The sequence below is a fragment of the Muntiacus reevesi genome, chromosome 9, assembly GCF_963930625.1.
Source record: "Muntiacus reevesi chromosome 9, mMunRee1.1, whole genome shotgun sequence".
Taxonomy (NCBI): Eukaryota; Metazoa; Chordata; class Mammalia; order Artiodactyla; family Cervidae; genus Muntiacus; species Muntiacus reevesi.
Genome location: NC_089257.1, coordinates 51,834,654 through 51,853,322, shown reverse-complemented (window position 1 = coordinate 51,853,322; position 18,669 = coordinate 51,834,654). Strand labels below are relative to the sequence as shown.

At 49.3% G+C, this 18,669-nt stretch overlaps 1 protein-coding gene across 3 annotated transcripts in view; it reads right to left on the bottom strand.

The window, feature by feature from the left end:
* MICAL2 (microtubule associated monooxygenase, calponin and LIM domain containing 2) overlaps positions 1 to 18,669 on the bottom strand; it is a 234,378-nt gene that overhangs the window by 56,285 nt on the left and 159,424 nt on the right. For all 3 annotated transcript variants that reach the window (XM_065943806.1, XM_065943807.1, XM_065943808.1), the window contains 5 exons: positions 15,234 to 15,414; positions 14,048 to 14,235; positions 10,441 to 10,512; positions 5,212 to 5,345; positions 1,565 to 2,909 (listed from right to left, as the gene is read on the bottom strand). In XM_065943806.1, coding sequence (XP_065799878.1) covers positions 1,565 to 2,909; positions 5,212 to 5,345; positions 10,441 to 10,512; positions 14,048 to 14,235; positions 15,234 to 15,414 — 1,920 coding nt within the window. The remainder of the gene's footprint in view (positions 1 to 1,564; positions 2,910 to 5,211; positions 5,346 to 10,440; positions 10,513 to 14,047; positions 14,236 to 15,233; positions 15,415 to 18,669) is intronic.

Here is an 18,669-nt window from a genome sequence, read left to right as displayed (position 1 = left end):
ATTCTGTCTGGAAGAATGCCCAAGAACCTGATAACAGTATCTGTCATCAGGGATAGGACCTGGATGACTTAGGGACAGAGAAAGAAGATAGGACTATTCATTTTATGCCTTTTGTACCCTTTTATTTTGAGCCATGTGAATGTATTATCAAAAAATGCACAACGCATTGAAGTTTATGATGCAATAAAAAGGCCATAGTTATATTCCAGTCTGTTCATGTTTATCCTGAATTTGCTGAAAATAAAGTCTATTGTTAATCAATACAGGTTTTTTTTTTTTTTAGGTAAGAGGCTCTTTACTTAATCTGGTTTTAGAATAGATCAAAATCAAGTCCCTGATTTACATAGGTTTTTGATTAAAGTGCCAGAAGAGAAATAATTTTTGCTTGAAAACTGAAGTTCCAAGATAAAAGTTAAATTTTTTAAGTTTAAAAAAATAAAGTTCTCAACAATAGGGATGGTAGAATCAGTTTGTTTAAAACAATCAAACAAATATCAATAACAAAAAAGAAATCATGTTGCTTACACTGTTTAAGGGTAAGTACCCCCACTGCAAGGAGGAGAGCAGGGTGAGAGATTACATGTCACTTTTTAAAAATATTTCTTTATTGTTAAATTACTCTGATCTATGATATATTAATTAATTTTATAATTTAAAAAATTATACTCAGATTTAAATATTTAAAAAACCTAAGGTTCCAGTGGTAGCCAAATATACATAAATGTGTTTAAGCTAGTAATAAAAAAAACACAAGTTTAAAAAAGACACCAATTTTTTTTTTGACTAGTAAAATAGTAACATAGAAAAAATATGATACTTAATGCAGATGACAGTGTTATGGAAAAGGTACTCTATTCATTATGGTGAAATATAAACTGGTCCCTTCCCCTGTTTTAACTAAAATTTACCACACATAGTTGTAAGAAATAACAGAGAGAACCTATGAAGTCTTTATCCATATAATTCTCTTTTAAAAAATAATTTGCCAGTGTCAGTTAAGAATCTTTAAAAATTCACACTTTCAACTAGCAATCCCATTTCTTGGAAACTATCCTAAAAATATCATTAAAAGGAAAGAGAAAGCTATTTGCATAAAAATGTTCATTCAATACCATATATAAAATAAAAATATATTCATATATAATACATAAGTTAATAGGAAAATAGTTCATTAAATAATAACATATACACTAGGTAGAATATTCTACAGCCATTAAATCACATTTGGGTAGAATATAAGGTAACTGACTGAATGTCTATGTTGAATGTTGATTTAAAAGATATAAAATTTTACGTACAACAGTGAAAAATATTCATATGGTCAATGAGTGAGAAAGAGGAGGAATTATGGTTGACACTTTGTCTCTTTCAAAACTTTATACAACATAATTTCAAATTTAATTTTTTTTACATTTTTTTCCTAAATTTTCCAAACTCAAGTTTTCCTACTTTTGTCAGAATTTGAGAAGCAAAATGAGGTGAAAGACGGCTACTTATTAATCCAATAAGGATAACTAACTGCCCCGCGTGAATGGGAGACTTTTGCTAGGAAAGAACCACTTACTTGCATCTTTCTCTGGAGAAGGAGGAGGCACCCTCTGCACCAGGCAGGTGCTACTGGCTGGCTGCACCTGCTTCTCTGGGGGTTGGGCATTGCCCATGGGCAGCGCCTTCCCCTTGGGGCTGCTGAAGAGGTCTTGGGGGTCCTTTCTTGGTCCAGATTCTTGGAGGGAACTCTCAAAAGACTTGTCTTTGAGTCTGAAGGAGGAGAAGAGTGAGGTCCTTTTCTTGGGAACCCTGGAAGCATCTGGGACTGTCTCCTGCAAACTCACTTTCTCCAGGAGTGTGGGGACATCTTCGATCTTGCTGCAGGGTGGGGACGCAAGCGCAGGAAACACCTTGGATGACCGGCTGGGCAAGCTGTGGGTGCAAAGGGCAGGGGCAGCAGGGCTCGGGGCTGAGGGCTGGGCAGTCCTTGCAGTCGGGGAGCCCAGGGAGAAGAAGGCTGAGGCCTTGCTTGCCATGTCTCTCTTGGGGGATGGCTGATCGCTGTCTTTACTGGAGCTGCTTTTCCGAAAGCTGAATGAGCGAGGATGAGCATGAGGCGGGCTAGTGGGCAAAGTCTTTGACTCTGGCTTGGCCCAGGACTTCCTCCCACCATCAGAGTTGGGGAGCAGCGGCTCCAGGGACCTCCGGATGGCGTTGGCTATGAGCCGCAGTGGAGACTTGGGTGGGGCCACGCTTCGCTCCCCAGGAGCCCGTTCAGCTGGGGCCCCCATCTTCTCCTGAGACTGTTTCTGGGCTGGCAAGGTCTCTTTCTCTGCCCGAGGGAGCAGCAAGGGGTGGACTGGTTTCAGCACATGGCCTCCTGTACCATTTTTAGTGCTCTTTTGGGGAAGTCGTGCCCCGGTTCCCAGATGCAAGTTCTCAAGGTTGGAGTCATTCCAATCCAACAACCAAGTCTTCTGCTCCGGAGTGAGAACTAACTTCTTTAAGCCTGACTTCTCCTCTGCCAGCTCTAACCCACCATCCTCTACCCTCCTGGGTCTGGTCCTCCCTTCTCCAGGCTCCTCTCCGGCCCAGGGAGACAGCGGGTGGTCTGGCAAGCACCTGTCCTTCCCTTCAGTGGAGTGTGGACCTCTGTGGATGCTTCTGATGTCACTAGGAGGGGTCACTGCTTCCTGACACCCATCAGAAGCCATCTCTGCAGGGTTGGATGGCCTGGAGCTCTTGAGGTTGTCTCCACCAGACCTCGCCAGGCAGTATTCTGTCCGCTCCAGTACCTGCCCAGGCAGACGCAGGGGGAGATCCTTGGGTGGTCCATGGGCTTTGGCACGCCTCAGAAAGATGGGGGTGGATGGACTGAAATGACCTCTGGAGACCTGTGAGGGGGTGTTGAAAGCTGTCACCTGGAAGGGACAGGCAAAAATCAGCAGTGATTTAGAAGCTCCCAACATTTACTTACATGAGAAAGGTACATCTCATCCCAGAGCCCCCTCCCTTCCTCTCTTCAGATCTCAGACACCCAAAGTCAAAAAGAATTCTGCCTAGGGTGATTTCAGAGGGCCACTCTTCCTTCTAAGTGGCTGCCTTGGAATGGGCTAGAATTAGCCGAGAGCCTCCATATCACTGATCAAAGGCTTACCTGAGTCTTAGATTAGGTGGGTAGAAAACCAGATGGAAGGCAAAGCCTTTGACAAGCTCCCAGACCAGTGAGGGCAGGGCTAGTCTGGCCCTTAAGGGTGGCCAGGCACATATGGAAGCTCAGCCATGGTGCCTACTAACGGGCACATCCTACCCATCGGTATGTTCCTCCAACAACCAAGAAACCAAGACTTTTTTCCTTGGAGACCATTAAAGAGAGACAACTACCCTCTGGCTTGGAACTGTGGTGGCAGGAAAGACTTTGGGATCTTCCAATAAACCTTTCAGCTATGGGTTTTTTTGTATGGATGTGAGAGTTGGATCATAAAAAAAGCTGAGCACCAGAGAATTGATGCCTTTGAATTGTGGTGCTGGAGAAGACTCCTGAGAGTCCCTTGGACAGCAAGGAGATCAGATGAGTTAATCTTAAAGGAAATCAACACTGAATATTCATTGGAATGACTGAAGCTGAAGCTCCAGTAATTTGGCCACCTGATGCAAAGAGCCGACTCTTTGGAACAGACCCTGATGCTGGGAAAGATTGAGGGCAGGGGAAGTAGGGGGCAACAGAGGATGAGATGGTTGGATGGCATCACTGACTTAATGGACATGAGACTGAGCAAACTCTAGGAGACAGTGAAGGACAGGGAAGCTTGGCGTGCTACAGTCCATGGGATCAAAGAGTCAGACATGACTTGGCACAATGGCCCTTTAAAACCTGATTCATGCCTCACCATTGAGAAGGCAATCATTGTCAGCATTCAGGAGCTTGGCCCTTGGCAGAGGGAGAACATAACAGACTTTAGAAGGAGCGGTTGTGTCCTGCCCAGAGCTCTGGTCATGGGACAGGAGCTTCTCAGGAGAATGCAATATTCTGTCTTGCATGTTCTACTTCCCAGAGTCTAGAACAGACTCTGGCACGTAACAGGCTTGATAGATTCATACTGAAGGAAGGAGTCCAATCCTGTCTATCTCAGTGATCCCATTTTCTATTCAAATGGGATGTTGCTTCCAAGGTTCTCCACTGCGACCAAAGCCCTCTGCATTCTCTGCCTGCTACCCTATAGCTGCCAGCTCCTCAACACCCTCTGTGAGGTCATCAGGGCATAGCATAAGCCCAAGCATCTCTGCACCCCACAGTCCAGTCCAGATTCCAGGCCTCGTAAAGTCTGTTGAGTGAGTGAGTGGCTGGCTATGCCCCTGGTGACTGAGAAGGAACAGAGTGCACTTTTGTGAAAGGTACAAATGAAGAGGCCTGGGGTGGGCTCTTAACAGAGCACCTCTCCAGCCCTGGCTTTGCAATTGGAGTGACCTAAGGCATCCGGTCCCATCACTTCATGGGAAATAGATGGGGAGACAGTGGAAGCAGTGTCAGACTTTATTTTTTTGGGCTCCAAAATCACTGCAGATGGTGATTGCAACCATGAAATTAAAAGACGATTATTCCTTGGAAGGAAAGTTATGATCAACCTAGACTGCATATTAAAAAGCAGAGACATTACTTTGCCAACAAAGGTCCATCTGGTCAAGGCTATGGTTTTTCCAGTGGTCATGTATGGATGTGAGAGTTAGACTGTGAAGAAAGCTGAGCACTGAAAAATTGATGCTTTTGAACTGTGGTGTTGGAGAAGACTCTTGAGAGTCCCTTGGATTGCAAGGAGATCCAAGCAGTCCATCCTAAAGGAGATCAGTCCTGGGTGTTCATTGCAGGGACTGATGCTGAAGCTGAAACTCCAATAATTTGGCCACCTCATGTGAAGAGTTGAATCATTGGAAAAGACCCTGATGCTGGGAGGGATTGGGGGCAGGAGAGAAGGGGACAACAGAGGATGAGATGGCTGGATGGCATCACTGACTCAATGGGCATGACTTTGGGTAAACTCCGGGAGTTGATGATGGACAGGGAGGCCTGGCGTGCTACAATTCATGGGGTCGCAAAGAGTCAGACACGACTGAGTGACTGAACTGAACTGAACTGAAGGATGCTAGGAATCCAGAGCTCAGTGTGGAAGAAGGGGGAGTAGAGGCGTCATCCTCATGCCTGTGCAGGGCCCTGAAGGCACTTACCTGAGGCAGGGAGGAACTGTCCAGGGCGTTCAGGTCACCAGTTGAGGAAGAAGAGGGTGGAGAAGGAGAAGGTGGGGGAGGACAAGCTTCCTTTGGAGGCGACACAGTCATTTTGTGGTTCACTGGTATCAAATCTACCAAGGAAAGAATATGCTCTCCATTACGGAGTTGTGATTTTTCCTTATTTTATCAAGAAAAGGGGAGGTTTATCAGTGAAGCTCCAATCTATAAATTGAGTCAGGACAGGAAGATGCTGGAGACCAATTCAGAGGCCCCGGAGCCTAGAGCCTGGGACTGGGAAGAACAGGCGCAGGAGTATCAGGTTCCTTAGGGGAAGGAGGACCAGGTCCAAGAACCACTATGTCTCACATGCACAAGAAAATGCTCCCGAGAGAGGGAAGAGGGGTCTCCATGGTTTTTCTGGGAAACGGACATCTACCTCTAATGTCTGCCCGAAAGCCATCATGGTGGGGGCCTGGGGTTGCATTAAATTCCTTAGTCAATAAAGAGGCCACCTGAGGCCTCTTCCCACAAGAGACTGGACCATTCGCCATGGGCACAGACGGGATAACACGGGAGAGGCAGTCACAGCTAAGAAAAGGGCTCTTCCTCTCACGGGTGCACAAGGGGGCTCTCGGACGGGATGGCCAGCCTGACATTTTAAGAGAACTCAAGGGACAGAGGTCGTAATGAGTATCAAAGCATCTGAAGCACATGGAGTGGGGTTCGTGCCAAGCTCCCTGTCGGTCAGGGAACAGGCAAGAGTGTGTGTGCTCAGATGGACAGGAGAAAGCAGCGTGGCTGGGACTGAGGATGCGCCTAATTCTGAACTGTGGGAGCTGAAATCAATTAGTCTAGTTACAACAGAGTTCTAACAGATGTCGCCTGTAAGATCAATCTCATTCCCTCTCTCTCCTGAGGGCAGGCACCACGTGTGCACATGTACCCTCTAGGAACCTTAAATCGGGGGCCTCCCTGCTGCTCAGTGGTAAAGAATCCGCCTGCCAATGTAGGAGTCGTGGGTTCAATCCTTGAGTCGGGAAGATCCCCTGAAGAAGGTGATGGTTAACTCCAGTATGCTTGCCTGGGAAACCGCATGGACAGAGTAGCCTGGTGGGCCACAGTCCACGGAGCCACAAGAGTCAGATGAGACTTAGCGACTCAACAACAACAAACCGAAACTCTCGAGAGTTTTGTTTCCCTATCAGACCATTTCAGTAACAGGTCCTCAAAGGGATTCAGAAGATGCCATGCTCACTTGCAGATTTGCCCATCAAGTGTCTGACCCACCAGCCCAGCCAGCTCTCCCATAAGCCCTCCAGGCACATAAAGGCCGTTCTCCAGGGAACCTTGCAGGACCACCTGTCTGTCTATCCATTCTTGTCAGACTCCTTACTTCTGGCTGCTCGGCAGACCCATTTCCATTTCCCTCCAAGGCATGAGATTTCAGCTTGCTTCTTAACATGATCCCCTGGCCTCAGTTTCCCCAGACCTTTGGCTGAGAGGCCCCTCCTCTGGGACCCACCCAGGCCAAGCCAAACCCAAGCTCACGGCAAGAGGAATTCCTTCCAGACCACCAGGGAGCCATACAGTGCTCTGTCCTGCTTTACTCCCTCAAATGCAAGCATGTTGGAGCATGCATCCCAGGCCTGGGCTATGAAAAGCTGGCCACACACAAGGTCAGTAAACTTCCCAATGGAAGAGCTCCAGGGGGAAAAGGTAACTCAGGGAAACAGATCTGAGAGTGGCAGGAAGGAGCTGCTGGGGACAAAGGCCACACTGGCTGCCAGGAGCTGACACGGGTGGGGGTGGCCAGCTGGCCGGCCTGCCTGTCACCCAAACGAACCCCCATCTCAGTCCACAATCAGATGGTTCGAGCCTAAAAAGGCAAAAGCTGTGAGTCAGTTGTTGCTGTGCTTCCTGTCCTGGGCTTGCCAAATTCCTGCTAAATTCCTTCTCCTCCTCTTCCTCGCCCCCTCATTCTCCTCTTTCTGCCATCTCCTGAATCAAACTCCTGAACTTGTCCCACAGTCCCCTCAGCTCCACAGACTGCCTCTTTGTTCCTCTGAGGAGCAATCTGGGAACCTTCTGAAACAGAGCCAGGCCACTTGGGAACCAAGCTGACAGGAGAGCCTTGGGGTTCTCAAGGGCATGACCTGGGAGCTCCCCTCTCTCCTCTTTATCTAATCCCACCCCCACCCAGTGAGTGGGGTCTCTCTCCACACATGGCCTCATGAATGAGGCCTCAGAACTGGGAGGTGGCCCTGAGGAGATGAGGGAAGCAACGCACCTGCCATTCAAGTCACAGCCTGGGAGAGGAAGGGGGTGCCAGAGCCCAGCTGAGAGGTGACAGGAAGTCTCAGCCACCGAGGCCTTTGGTTCCCTCAGAGGATGGTAACGGGGAGCCTGGAACACCACCCCCTTCACACCCACACCAGCTGGCTGATACTGAGAGAGTTACCCCTCAGGTTTCTCATTTGAAAAATGGGAAGCCTAGTGCTGTTTCATGGGGAAGCTGAAGAAATAAAATGGGATTAAAAAGAGGTGCTCAGCGCAGAGCATAAAGTAAATGCCACAGTGAACAGTGAAAGTCGTTCAGTCATGTCTGACTCTGTGCGACCCCATGGACTATACATACAGTCCTTGAAATTCTCCAGACCAGAATACTGGAGTAGGTAACATTTCCCTTCTCCAGGAGATCTTCCCAACCCAGGGATCAAACCCAGGTCTTCCACATTGCAGGCAGATTCAATATCAACTGAGCCACAGGGAAGCCAAAGAATACTAGAGTCAGCAGCCTATCCCTTTTCCAGCAGAGCTTCTAGACCCAGGAATCAAACCAGGGTCTCCTGCATTGCAGGTGGAGTCTTTACTAACTGAGCTATCAGGGAAGCCCTAAATGCCACATGGTAGCTAAATATGAATCCCATTCTCTTCCTCCCACGCACACAGGTGGTGTCCAATAAAGGCACTGCTGAACTGCTAACCTGTTTCAGGGGAGACTGCACACACCCACCCTGGCCAGTACTTCTGCAACTCAGGGCCCAGAGGCTTCATTTTCACTTACAACTCACATCCTTCTCTGCTGGCCCTTTCTTGTTTTGCTTGAAACCTTGGCATGGTCCAGCCAGGGCTGCCCTGCCCACTGCGGCAGCCTCAATCCTGGGTGCTTCTGGCCCTCCCAGTTCCATTGTGCAAAGGGGGTTGATGAACAGACCAGAATCCAGACTGCAGCTCCTCCCATATCCTCCCTGGGTCAACTGCCTCTTCTTTGGGCCATCTGGCAATAGAGCCCTTTCCCCCTGATCCGAGAGGTCATTCTGGTGAGTGTGGTCAGCTGGGGGAGAGTGATAAGGGTAGGCACGCAGCCCACCCCATTCACCTGTCTGGGGCTGGGGCCCGAACCAACCTTAACAGGGCAGTGAAGGGATAGATGAGACAGTGCCCCAAGCTTTGCTCCCTCCTACAGGACCAGCCTTGCCTACTGGGTTTCCTTTCAGGCACCATGAAGATGACTGGAAAGATGGCTCTGGAGATTTTCACAAAGACTGAGATCCCAGGATGCAGCTTCCCCAAATCTGGACCATAGGCAATTCTCAAATCCTCCCAAAGTCTTGGAGTGCCCTCTAGGGGAGGAGCCTGCTCAGGCTGAAGTCCTGTTCTCTCTTCCTACACTCAGTTCAACTGGTGTGGCCCCTGATTCTTTAGTTAGTTCCTCTGTTAATTCATTTATTTATTCTGTAAGCAAGGACTGGGTGCCTCCTCTGCGCCAGGTGCATACTAAGCACCAAGCCCCTAGAAATGATTCAAACTCGAGGCCGGCCTTCAACCCAGCTTTTGTATCCACTTATGAACCAACACCTGATACTCCTGGGCTAACTAAAGACATGGCTGAGAAACCACGCCGCTGGCTAGCTGTCTCCTCTCTCCTGTGCCTCCTCCAGGATCTCCCACCCTGCTGGGAGGGTCCCCTACCAGACTCCCAGCTCTCACCACCCCCCAACTCCCCCCAACCCCGACCAGGACCTCCTTGAGGGCGAGGCCGGACCCTTCATACCAGTGGTGCTCAGTAAAGTCGGCTGGAAGCACTGGAGGGAATCTGCGCCCAAATGGACCCACCCATAGAATTCCCGTGGCCAGGGAGGGGTTGAGGTGGGGGTAGTAAATGAGATAACATGTGAAAAAGGCCTGACCCGGGCCTTCACTGAAGGTTAATTCCCTCCTTCCCCTCACCTTCCCTGCCTGGAACTACAGAATGGCTTAAGTCATTTTAGGTTGTTTCCTGGTGACGTGGCCTGCCCAGGTGTGCGGTCCAAGTCCAGAAGTGCCCATTGTCCCAGCCTGGCCCAAGGGAAAGGGGCTGCAGGTCTTGGGGTTTCGGGGAGAATGACTCAGTGGCCAGGAGTCAGTGATGACTCAGAAGGAAGAAGTCAACTAAACTAGCATGCTAAAAAAAAACCAAAAAAAACTAGCATGCTATTCCAACTTTTTTTTTTATTTTTGTCTAACCCAAGGCTTTCCTGGTTCCACCTCTCTTATAGCAAAGTCTGGAGAAGGAGCGTGAGGGCAGCGATGGGATTGGAATCAGGTGAAGAGTCCGCGCCCGCTCTCAAGATTGGAGAGGGAGTTTCTGCTCGGTAACTAGGGTGGCGCCAGGCGCGGGCTGGCCCTGGGACGCCGCCAACCGTGCGCGCAGTCATTGCGCCCCCTAGTGGGAGCCTGCTGCCTTGGCACCTGCTGCAGGCCCTGGTCTTGGCAGCCTGCTCAGAGAAAGAAGTAGGGGGCGGTGGGTGGGTGGGTGTGTGTGTGTGTGTCTGTGTGTGTATCTGTGAGTGTGTGTGTGTCTGTGTGTGTTCTTTCACTGCTTTACCCACTACTGCTCGAGGTTAAGCTGACGGCCCCAGCCCAGTTCCAGTGTACTGAACCAAAACGTGTAGAGCTAGCCCCTGGGCCACAGTTTCCTCATCTTTGTTTCAAAGAAGCTTGGAGCTCGGGTCCCTTTCAAGTGCAGTTGTAAAGTTCTAAGGCTCGCTGAAGGTAGAGAGTCCCTTGGAAAGGGCTTTGTCTAGTGAGCAGCAGACATAGACTCAAACATACATTTCTTTCCTTTCCCCTCACACCCAGAGGCCAGTTCAGAGAGGACATGTGAGGAGTGAGAACAGCTGCCCCTGAGAATTAACCAGACAGCTCCTGCCCGCCCCCACCTTCCCCAGGGAGCTCATGACTCACTGGACTGGAATCTTCTCCCACTCTGGTATTCGCTGGGAGTTGGACATTGGAAACTACTGGCCCGCTGCAGCGCTGTGGTGGGAAAAAGCAAAAGGCAGGGGAGATGAGGAGGGAGGAAGAGTCTGTTAAATGGATAGGAAAAATAGGGAGTTGTCTCCTATGACCCACTTATCAAAAGCTGATAGACTAATGGTCATAATTGACTGAGCCTCTTCCTTTACTCAGATGGTACCTCCCTGTCTCTATAACACACACCTCCAACTTTTCATTCATTCAGTCATCAAACATATTGAGACACTGCTGGGGGCCAGGTACTGCCCTCTTTCAGAAAAGATCTCAGATTAGGTGCCGTCATTCTAACTCACCCATTGTTAATAAGCATGTGTGCTTACATGTTTATATGCATACATGTATACACATATGCCTATATGTACACATGCATATATAACACATCTGTTTTTAGCAGAGCAGCTCTTTGAAGCTGAAGTCTAACATCAATGCCACAACCGTGTCATCGAGGAAAGACAGCTGCTCTCACTGAAGCCTGGAAGCTGCAGAAAACGCCAACCTCTCTCTGTGAAATCCCCAGAGTCCCCAGGCCCTTTCAATTTTAACTGAACCCCTGTACAATCCATGGCCATGACCCCTCCTCTTGGCCTGGCTCCAATGGAAACACACTTGCAGGATGCCTTGGGTTGGGCCTTGAGAATCAGCAAAATGAACATCACAGGCAGAAGAAACGGGTCTTGGCTATTTGGGCCCTGAGAGTGGGCAGCGTGATATAAATGTACCCCATTCTCACACCGGGCCCTCAAATTTGGCCTCTGTGGTGGCCCTCTTTCCTGGAGGCATCTGGGACACTTATACAAACACAGATATTGAACCCCACTGTAGACCCAAGACATCTGAGTCTCTGAAGGAGGAAACCTAGGAACCTGCCTCTTAAACGGGATTTTTTAGGAACCACTGAACATGGTGTTTTAGGGGAGCATTGTGGAGTGTTTCCTCTGATCTCTATTACACAGGGCTCAAGTTCTATTTTAACCATCATCATGGGCATGCTCTATGCTAAAAAACTTTGAGAAGGCAATAGTTTCCTTGATAAGCTGAGGCAGTCCCAGAATCCTTTCAAAAGTGGTAAAACCTATATAATATTAAAATCACCATGTTAACCATTCTTAAGTGTAGAGTTGAGTGGCATTAAGTACATTCGCAGTGTTGTGCAAACAATACCTCCATCCATCCCCAGAACTTGTTCTTCATCCCAAAGAAACCCTGTCTCCATTCAACAATAATCCCTAGCCACCCTCTTCCCCCAGCCCCTAGTAACCACTTTTCTATACTCCCTGCCTCTATGACTTGAACTATTCTGGATGCCTCATAGAAGTGAAATCATATAATACTTGTCTCATGGCTGAGTTTACTTAGCATAATAGCTTAAACGTTTATCCATGTTATAGCATGTGTCGCAATTTCATTCCTTTTTAAAGATGAATAACATTCCATTGTGTGGATATAGCACGATTTGTTTATCCATTCACCTGTTGATGGACATTTGGGTCATTAACCTTCCTACTATTGTAAAAAATGCTGCTTTGAGCATGGTGTACAAATGGTGTACATTTGGTGTAAAAATGGAGTCTTTTTAAAGTGATGTCCTGGTATTTTTCAGCATCCCTTCAGCTAAACTCTGAGCCATTTATCTAGGTGAAAAGTGTGATTAACGAAACCCTATAGCACCCACAACATGATGTCAACCCTACATTACCTGCTACAGTGACAGACTCACTGTAACCAGCAACATAACACACAGCACTTAGACTATGCCAGAGATTGTAACCTTACAATGTGGTCTGCTTGGCAATGATGGAAACCATGATGGATGAACACAAAACTGACAGAAGATTGCTTGAAAGCCATGAGGTCTATCCACTTCTGTCTACTACGTTTCTTATTCTGGAATTAACCTGGACTCTGAAACAAAATGCTTTGGCCACACTGCCTTGATCTCTCCAACTCCATCCTGGGAGAAACGCTCTAGCTGTCATGCTTTGCTGTCATGCTCTCACCTGCCAGCAAGGGGCGCTGCATAAAACAATCCTGGGAAAACTGTGGCTGCATTTTCTGCAGAGCCAGTGTGCAAGACACAGTGGAATATCCCTCTCAGGAAATTTCCATAGGATGACGCTTTAGGAAAAGTGGAACTGAGACCTGCTGCAAACCAGTGTATTTTTTCCTTCTGAATAATGAGAAATTATTGTCTGTTTTCATTTGAACTGTGGCTTCGGGAAAACTTCGTATCAAATGATTCCACTAGAGCAACAGTTTAGGATCATGGTCTGCCTCTCTAAGGTCTGTACCTCCTAAACTGGTTTTCGCTTTCATATATATATATAGATATCTTGAGACTTTATCTAGAGGTGCTCTTTCATATATAGAGACACACAATTTTGTTTTATGCCTCTCTTGTAAGTTGCCTAAAATCCCCTGGCAATCGAGGAGAGAGAAGAAATGGTGGGAAGGAATGAAAGGCGGGCAGGCTTCGTATACGTAACTGAGGAGGCTGGAGCCCAGGGAGAGGGAGAGGCCTGCGGTATCCAAGCCTCTGTCCTCTGCATGTGCTAATCCTCTCTGGATAGCACCACAAATGGTCCTGAGCAAATGTATTTGGATGACAATTTGTCCTTTTAAAAAACAGCTCACATGGCAGGATAAACCCAGAATTTCCAGGATTCCAGCCCCAGCTCTGGTCTTCCTGTGAAACCATTGCTCCTGAGAACATTTCTAGGTTCATGTGGAAGTTCTGCCCTTGGCCACCTGAGGGCAGCACAGGACAAGTGGCGCTCCGGCTCTTCCCATGGTTGCAAGTTGTTGTTAGCCTGTTTCTTCACACCCACAGGTTAGCAGTCGCTCTTGATTAACTCAAAACACTCAATCCGAGGCCACCTTTATTAAAACAAGCTGGAATGCTAAAACAACTACTTCACAGAGTGTGGAGCACCCAGCACTCGCTAAGTCGTGAGTCCTTGGGAAAACAGTCCATTTGCACACCTGTAAAATTGGGCTTCATGCTCCTTACCTCACAGGGTCATCCTGAGGATGAAATGGTGCCACGTGTAGGCAAAGCCTTGACCAACACAGTACTTAGTGACATGGCCCTGTGCTGCCCCCAGGGAAACTATGCTGCCCAGGCTACCTGTGGTCCAGCAGCAGCTGGGCCCACCTCCCTTCCCTTGCGGGCTATGAAATGCCAGAGGGCCCTCAGGAGATATTCACAGAGGAGACGGCTCCAGGCAAGAGGGTCCTGGGCCGCACCCCACCCCTTATCTCCGCCTGTGACACACGACAGCCAGTCAGGCCCCTCTGCCACCTTCCCACTTGAGATTCCACAGCCTCCTGCGGAGAGGGAGGCTGGCCCTACGTCCAGTCCCCTGACCCCCAGTGACCCAGCTCCACCGCCTCTGAGCCTGAGGGCCTGACGTACTGTCCCACGGTCCTCCATGAGGAAACACTGGCTGTGAGAGTCTCTGTCCCCCTTCCCCACCCCTGCCCCCACGGCCCAGGGTCAGGCAAGCCCGTTTCTCTCCCAGGCAGGCTCTCTACTCACCAGGCACAGCTTCGGGCTCCCCGAGGTCGTGTGGAGAGACGGCCCTGGTCAGGGTCTCCCTCAGGGAGCTGTGCCGGGAGAGGGGCTTCAGGAGGGCTGGGAGGTGGAGTTCCGGCCGCCGGGGTCTTTCGTCAAAGAGCTCTGCACTGGAGGCCTCACTGTCACCATGGTCCGGCTCTGCATCGGAGCTGGAAGGTGAAGGGACAGAACAGCTGAGCTTGGAGGCCTGCAACCTCCCACCCCCACACTGTGCCCTGCCCATCGCTGCCTCACCAGACAAAGGGGTTCCAGGAAAAGGGCTGTAGTTTAGTTACCTCTGTGCCTGGCACCCAGCCTCTGGCTGTGTTCTGGGCTGAACTGTGTCCCCCCAGATTTATAAGAAGTCCTAACTCCAAGTACCTGGGAATGGGGCTGCTTCTAGAGACAGGGTCTTTACAGAGGTCATTAAGTAGTTAAAATGAAGGTCATTAGGGTGGGCCCTAATCTAATCTGGCAGGTGAAAGTGAAAGTCGCTCAGTCGTGTCCGACTCTTTGTGACCCCATGGATGGTAGCCCACTAGATTCCCTCCCTGGTCCCTGGGATTCTCCAGGCAAGAATACTGGAGTGGGTTGCCATTCCTTTCTCCAGGGCATCTCTCCCACTCAGGGATCGAACACGGGTCTCTTGCATTGCAGACAGATTCTTTACCATCTGAACCACCAGGGAAGCCTAATCTGGCAGGAGTCCTTATGATTTTCCTTACAAGAAAATTTAGACACAGGCATACATAGAAGGAAGGTGCTTCCCAGGTGGTAAAGAACCCACTTGCTAATGCAGGAGATGTAAAATATGCGGGTTTTGATCCTTGGGTCGGGAAGATCCCCCAGAGGACGACATGGCAACCCGCCCTAGTATTCCCGCCTGGAGAATCCCTATGGACAGAGGAGCCTGGCGGGCTATGGTTCATAGGGTCACAAAGAGTTGGACATGATGGAAGTGACTCAGCATGCACTCATACATAGAAGGAAAATGCCACATAAGTGAGAAGACCACCATCTCCAAGCTGAGGAGCGGGGCCTGGAATAGTCTCCCCTCATGATCCTCAGAAGGAACCAAGCTGCAAGTGAGTAGGGAGAAGACTAGCGCCCCAGAGCTGTCTGTTTGCCCAGCTCTTCCTGCCCCCGTCCTACAGCAGTGGGAGCGTACCTGCTGTCATCGCTGGTGACCAGGACGCGCACGGCCAGCACGTCCTGTCCAACCACATCCTCCCCGGGGCTGATCCTCACTGCAGTCCACTCAGAGGGCAGGGGGGAGGCAGCTCCACCTGCCACATCCCCAGGCTCAAGCTCCGGGACGCTCTTGGGCTTCTTGGGGGAGGTCGGCTCATCTGTTGAGAGGAGAAGAGGGTCTAGAGAGATGGTGGGAATGGACAGCCCTGCAGGGAGCCTGCCCCTCCTCCAGAGGCTTGGGTGGGCGCTCCAAGATGGATCTCCTCCTCCATGCCATCACTGGGTCCCCACCACTCAGCCCACCAGACAACCCAGCATTTAGAGCACACATCTTGTGTGCTGGGCATGAACGCACACACCATCCCATTTAACCCATAAAGGAGGGTTGAAACGTGCAGAGGGCCCACCCCAGGCCCACCAGACTCTGCACTGCTCTTGTCAAAATCACTCTGTGCTGCTAAACCCAGTGGTAACTTCTCATTTCTCCTCTTACTGAACACACCAGCAGCCTCTGAGCCAGCTGATCATTCCCTCCTTCTAGAAGCAGTTTTTCTTTCAGGACAGCGTAGCTGGCTCCCTCCTCCCGCATTGGCTTTCCCCTCCTCTGATTCTTCCCCTGTTCCTCTTTCCCCAGGACCTAACCTGTTAGCCCTGGAAGGTCCCAGGACTCAATCTTTGAACTGCTTCTCTTCTCATCTACACTCATGTCCTTGATGACCTCATTCAGTCTCATGACTTTAAATAACTCCAGACAGCATGGGCTCGCACATCTCTCTGTCCAGCTTGGACATTCCCCTGAATGCAGAGGCATGCACACAAAGGCTTTCTTGGCATCTCCAGGGAGATGTCCAATAGATCCCTTAACCTCACACGCATGGAAATCTCCATTTCCACCTCTCCCCAAGCCTGCCTCCCCATAGCCCTCCCATCTCCGTAAATGGCAGTTGGGGCCTGCCGGGTGCTCCAGTCAACACTTCAGTGGCATTCTTGACTCCTTTCGTTCTTCCACTCTTCACTCGAGCTATCAGCAAATCCTGTTGGCTCTACCTTGAAAATACGCCAGGAATTCAGGCACCTGTCACCACCTCCTTGGCGACCACCCTGGCCCCAGCGACCATCATCTCTTGTCTGGATTATAGATCCAGCTTCTCCTGGTTTCCCCTTTCCCTCTGGCCATGCCCCATCCTTCAGTCTGTTCTCAACAGCTGCCGAGTGACTGTTAAAACTGATGTATGATGCGGGCAACCCAAAGCTGGCGGTCTGTGACAACCTAGAGGGGTGGGATGGGGAGGGAGGTAGGAGGGGGCTTCAAGAGGGAGGGGACATAGGTATGCCTATGGCCGATTCATGTTGATATACAGCAAAAAGCCATCACAAGATTGTAAAGCAATTATCCTCTAATTAAAAAGTATTAAAAAAAAAAAAAAAAGGAAGTCAGACAATAACACTACCTCCTCTCACAACCCTCCAGGGTCCCTGTGACCTCATCTCCCAGTGCTTACCCCCTCAGCTCTCTGTTCCAACCACGTGAACACCATGCTGACTCTCCCATACTCAGCCCGCCCTTGCCTTGGCCCCCAGCTCAGAGGTTCTCGCCTCTTCCTTGGAGACACTGTTCCCAAAGAGCAGGGCTCGCTCACCCTCTACCTTCAAGACTTCGGCCAACTGTCGCCTTCTCAAGCAGGTGACCCCAATCATCCTCCTCAAACAGGAACCCACACCCCCAGCTCTCTCCTTTCCTCTTTACTTTTATTCATAGCATATCACACCTTCCAATGAACTACACACATTCCCCATTTATTTTGTTTGTTATCTCTCTCCCATGCCGAGGATAAAGGCAGTGATTTTTGCCTATTTCTTTCTTGCTAGTATTGTGCCTGGTGAAGAGTAGATTCTTAATAAATACCTGTTAAATGAATCAATGAATCAGTTGGTGAATAAATGAGTAAGACAGGCAGCCTGGGCCCCAACTCCCTCTTCACCACTGACTAGCTCAGTGACCTCCTCTCTGGTCACAGTGGGAAAGGAGTCCTTTCTCCTCGTAAGGATGAAACTTACGAAGGTCCCTATGGACCCCCCAAGGTCATTATCTCTTCTTTCCTGTGTCATTAATTGTCTACTGGATCTTTTCCATAAGTGTTTACATACCCTACCTTTTTAAGAAAACTTTTTATTCCCAGTCCTCCCATCCCCGCTCCAAGCCAACTCTTCTTCCTTCCTAGCAAGTCACTCACTTTCTCCATTTCTTCACCTCGCATCACTCACCCCTCAATCCCCTAGAATCTTGCCTATACCTCCACTCTCCAAATGATCCCCAACAAAGTGCCTACTGCCCTCCTTGTCTCTAAATCCAATTCACTAGGCTTTGGGGCCCTCCTGCAGCTCTTGCACTCTGCCCCTCACTGCTCCCAGGCTCACCTTCTCTCCCTGCCTAGCAGACTGTTCCATCTCAACCGTTCTGGCTTCTAGCCAACCCTTAAATGATAGGTTCTTCATGCTTCCACCTAGGCCCTCTCATTTTTTTCACCCACACGCTCTTTCTGGGAAATGTTATCTACTCCCTAATTCTATTTACCATCTGTGAAGATAATTCATTTTTATTTTTATGTGCAAAGCCACACATTTAAAAATATTGTACAGGTCCAATAAAACATGTTTACAAGCAGATGCAGCCAGGTGGTCACTGGTTTGTAAGCCCTAGTACAGTGCATGCTTGTATGTGAGGACCCTTCTGCACTGGTGAGGCTGTGGATGGAGGAGATGCATTTGGGGAGTAAGTGTTATAATTGAATACTTGACTATGTAGCAATAATAATAGCAGCAGCTCTTACTGAGTACTTTTATTGAGAATTTTGGCATGTAATAAGTCTATTAGGTGTCACACAAGATTCTAGGAAAAGAAGTATTATCCCCATTTTGCTGCTGAGAAAACAGGTATATAGGGAGGTTAAGACACCAGCACACAGTAATATATTTCATCAGAGGATGAGGCCTCGTCTGTACGTCTGTGAGCAGAACAGAACCACAAATGGGCCCCAATATGCATGGCGGTTATTCTATGAGTTTGGACTGGGATGCGTCCCCAGTTGTTCAGTCCCTCCCTGTAACAGTTATAGTTTGTCCTATGACCTTGCAGTCCTTCCCACTAGAGAGGTGGGGTGAGCCTCTCTGTCCAGTTGCCCCGAGGCTTGGCCCTGAGACTTGCTTTGACCAGCGGAAATTAGTGGGCATGATGTGAGCTGCAGCTCTCAATGTCCTTGCTCTTTGGCTAGTCCACATGCACTCCTGTTTGCTGGCCACACGAAGAGCTTGTCCCTGGTGATTACTGTCCCTTCAGCCTGGGGTCCCTGATTGGCACATGGAACAGATCTAGAGCCAACCTACAGCCTGGCTGATCCCACGGGAGCCCAGGC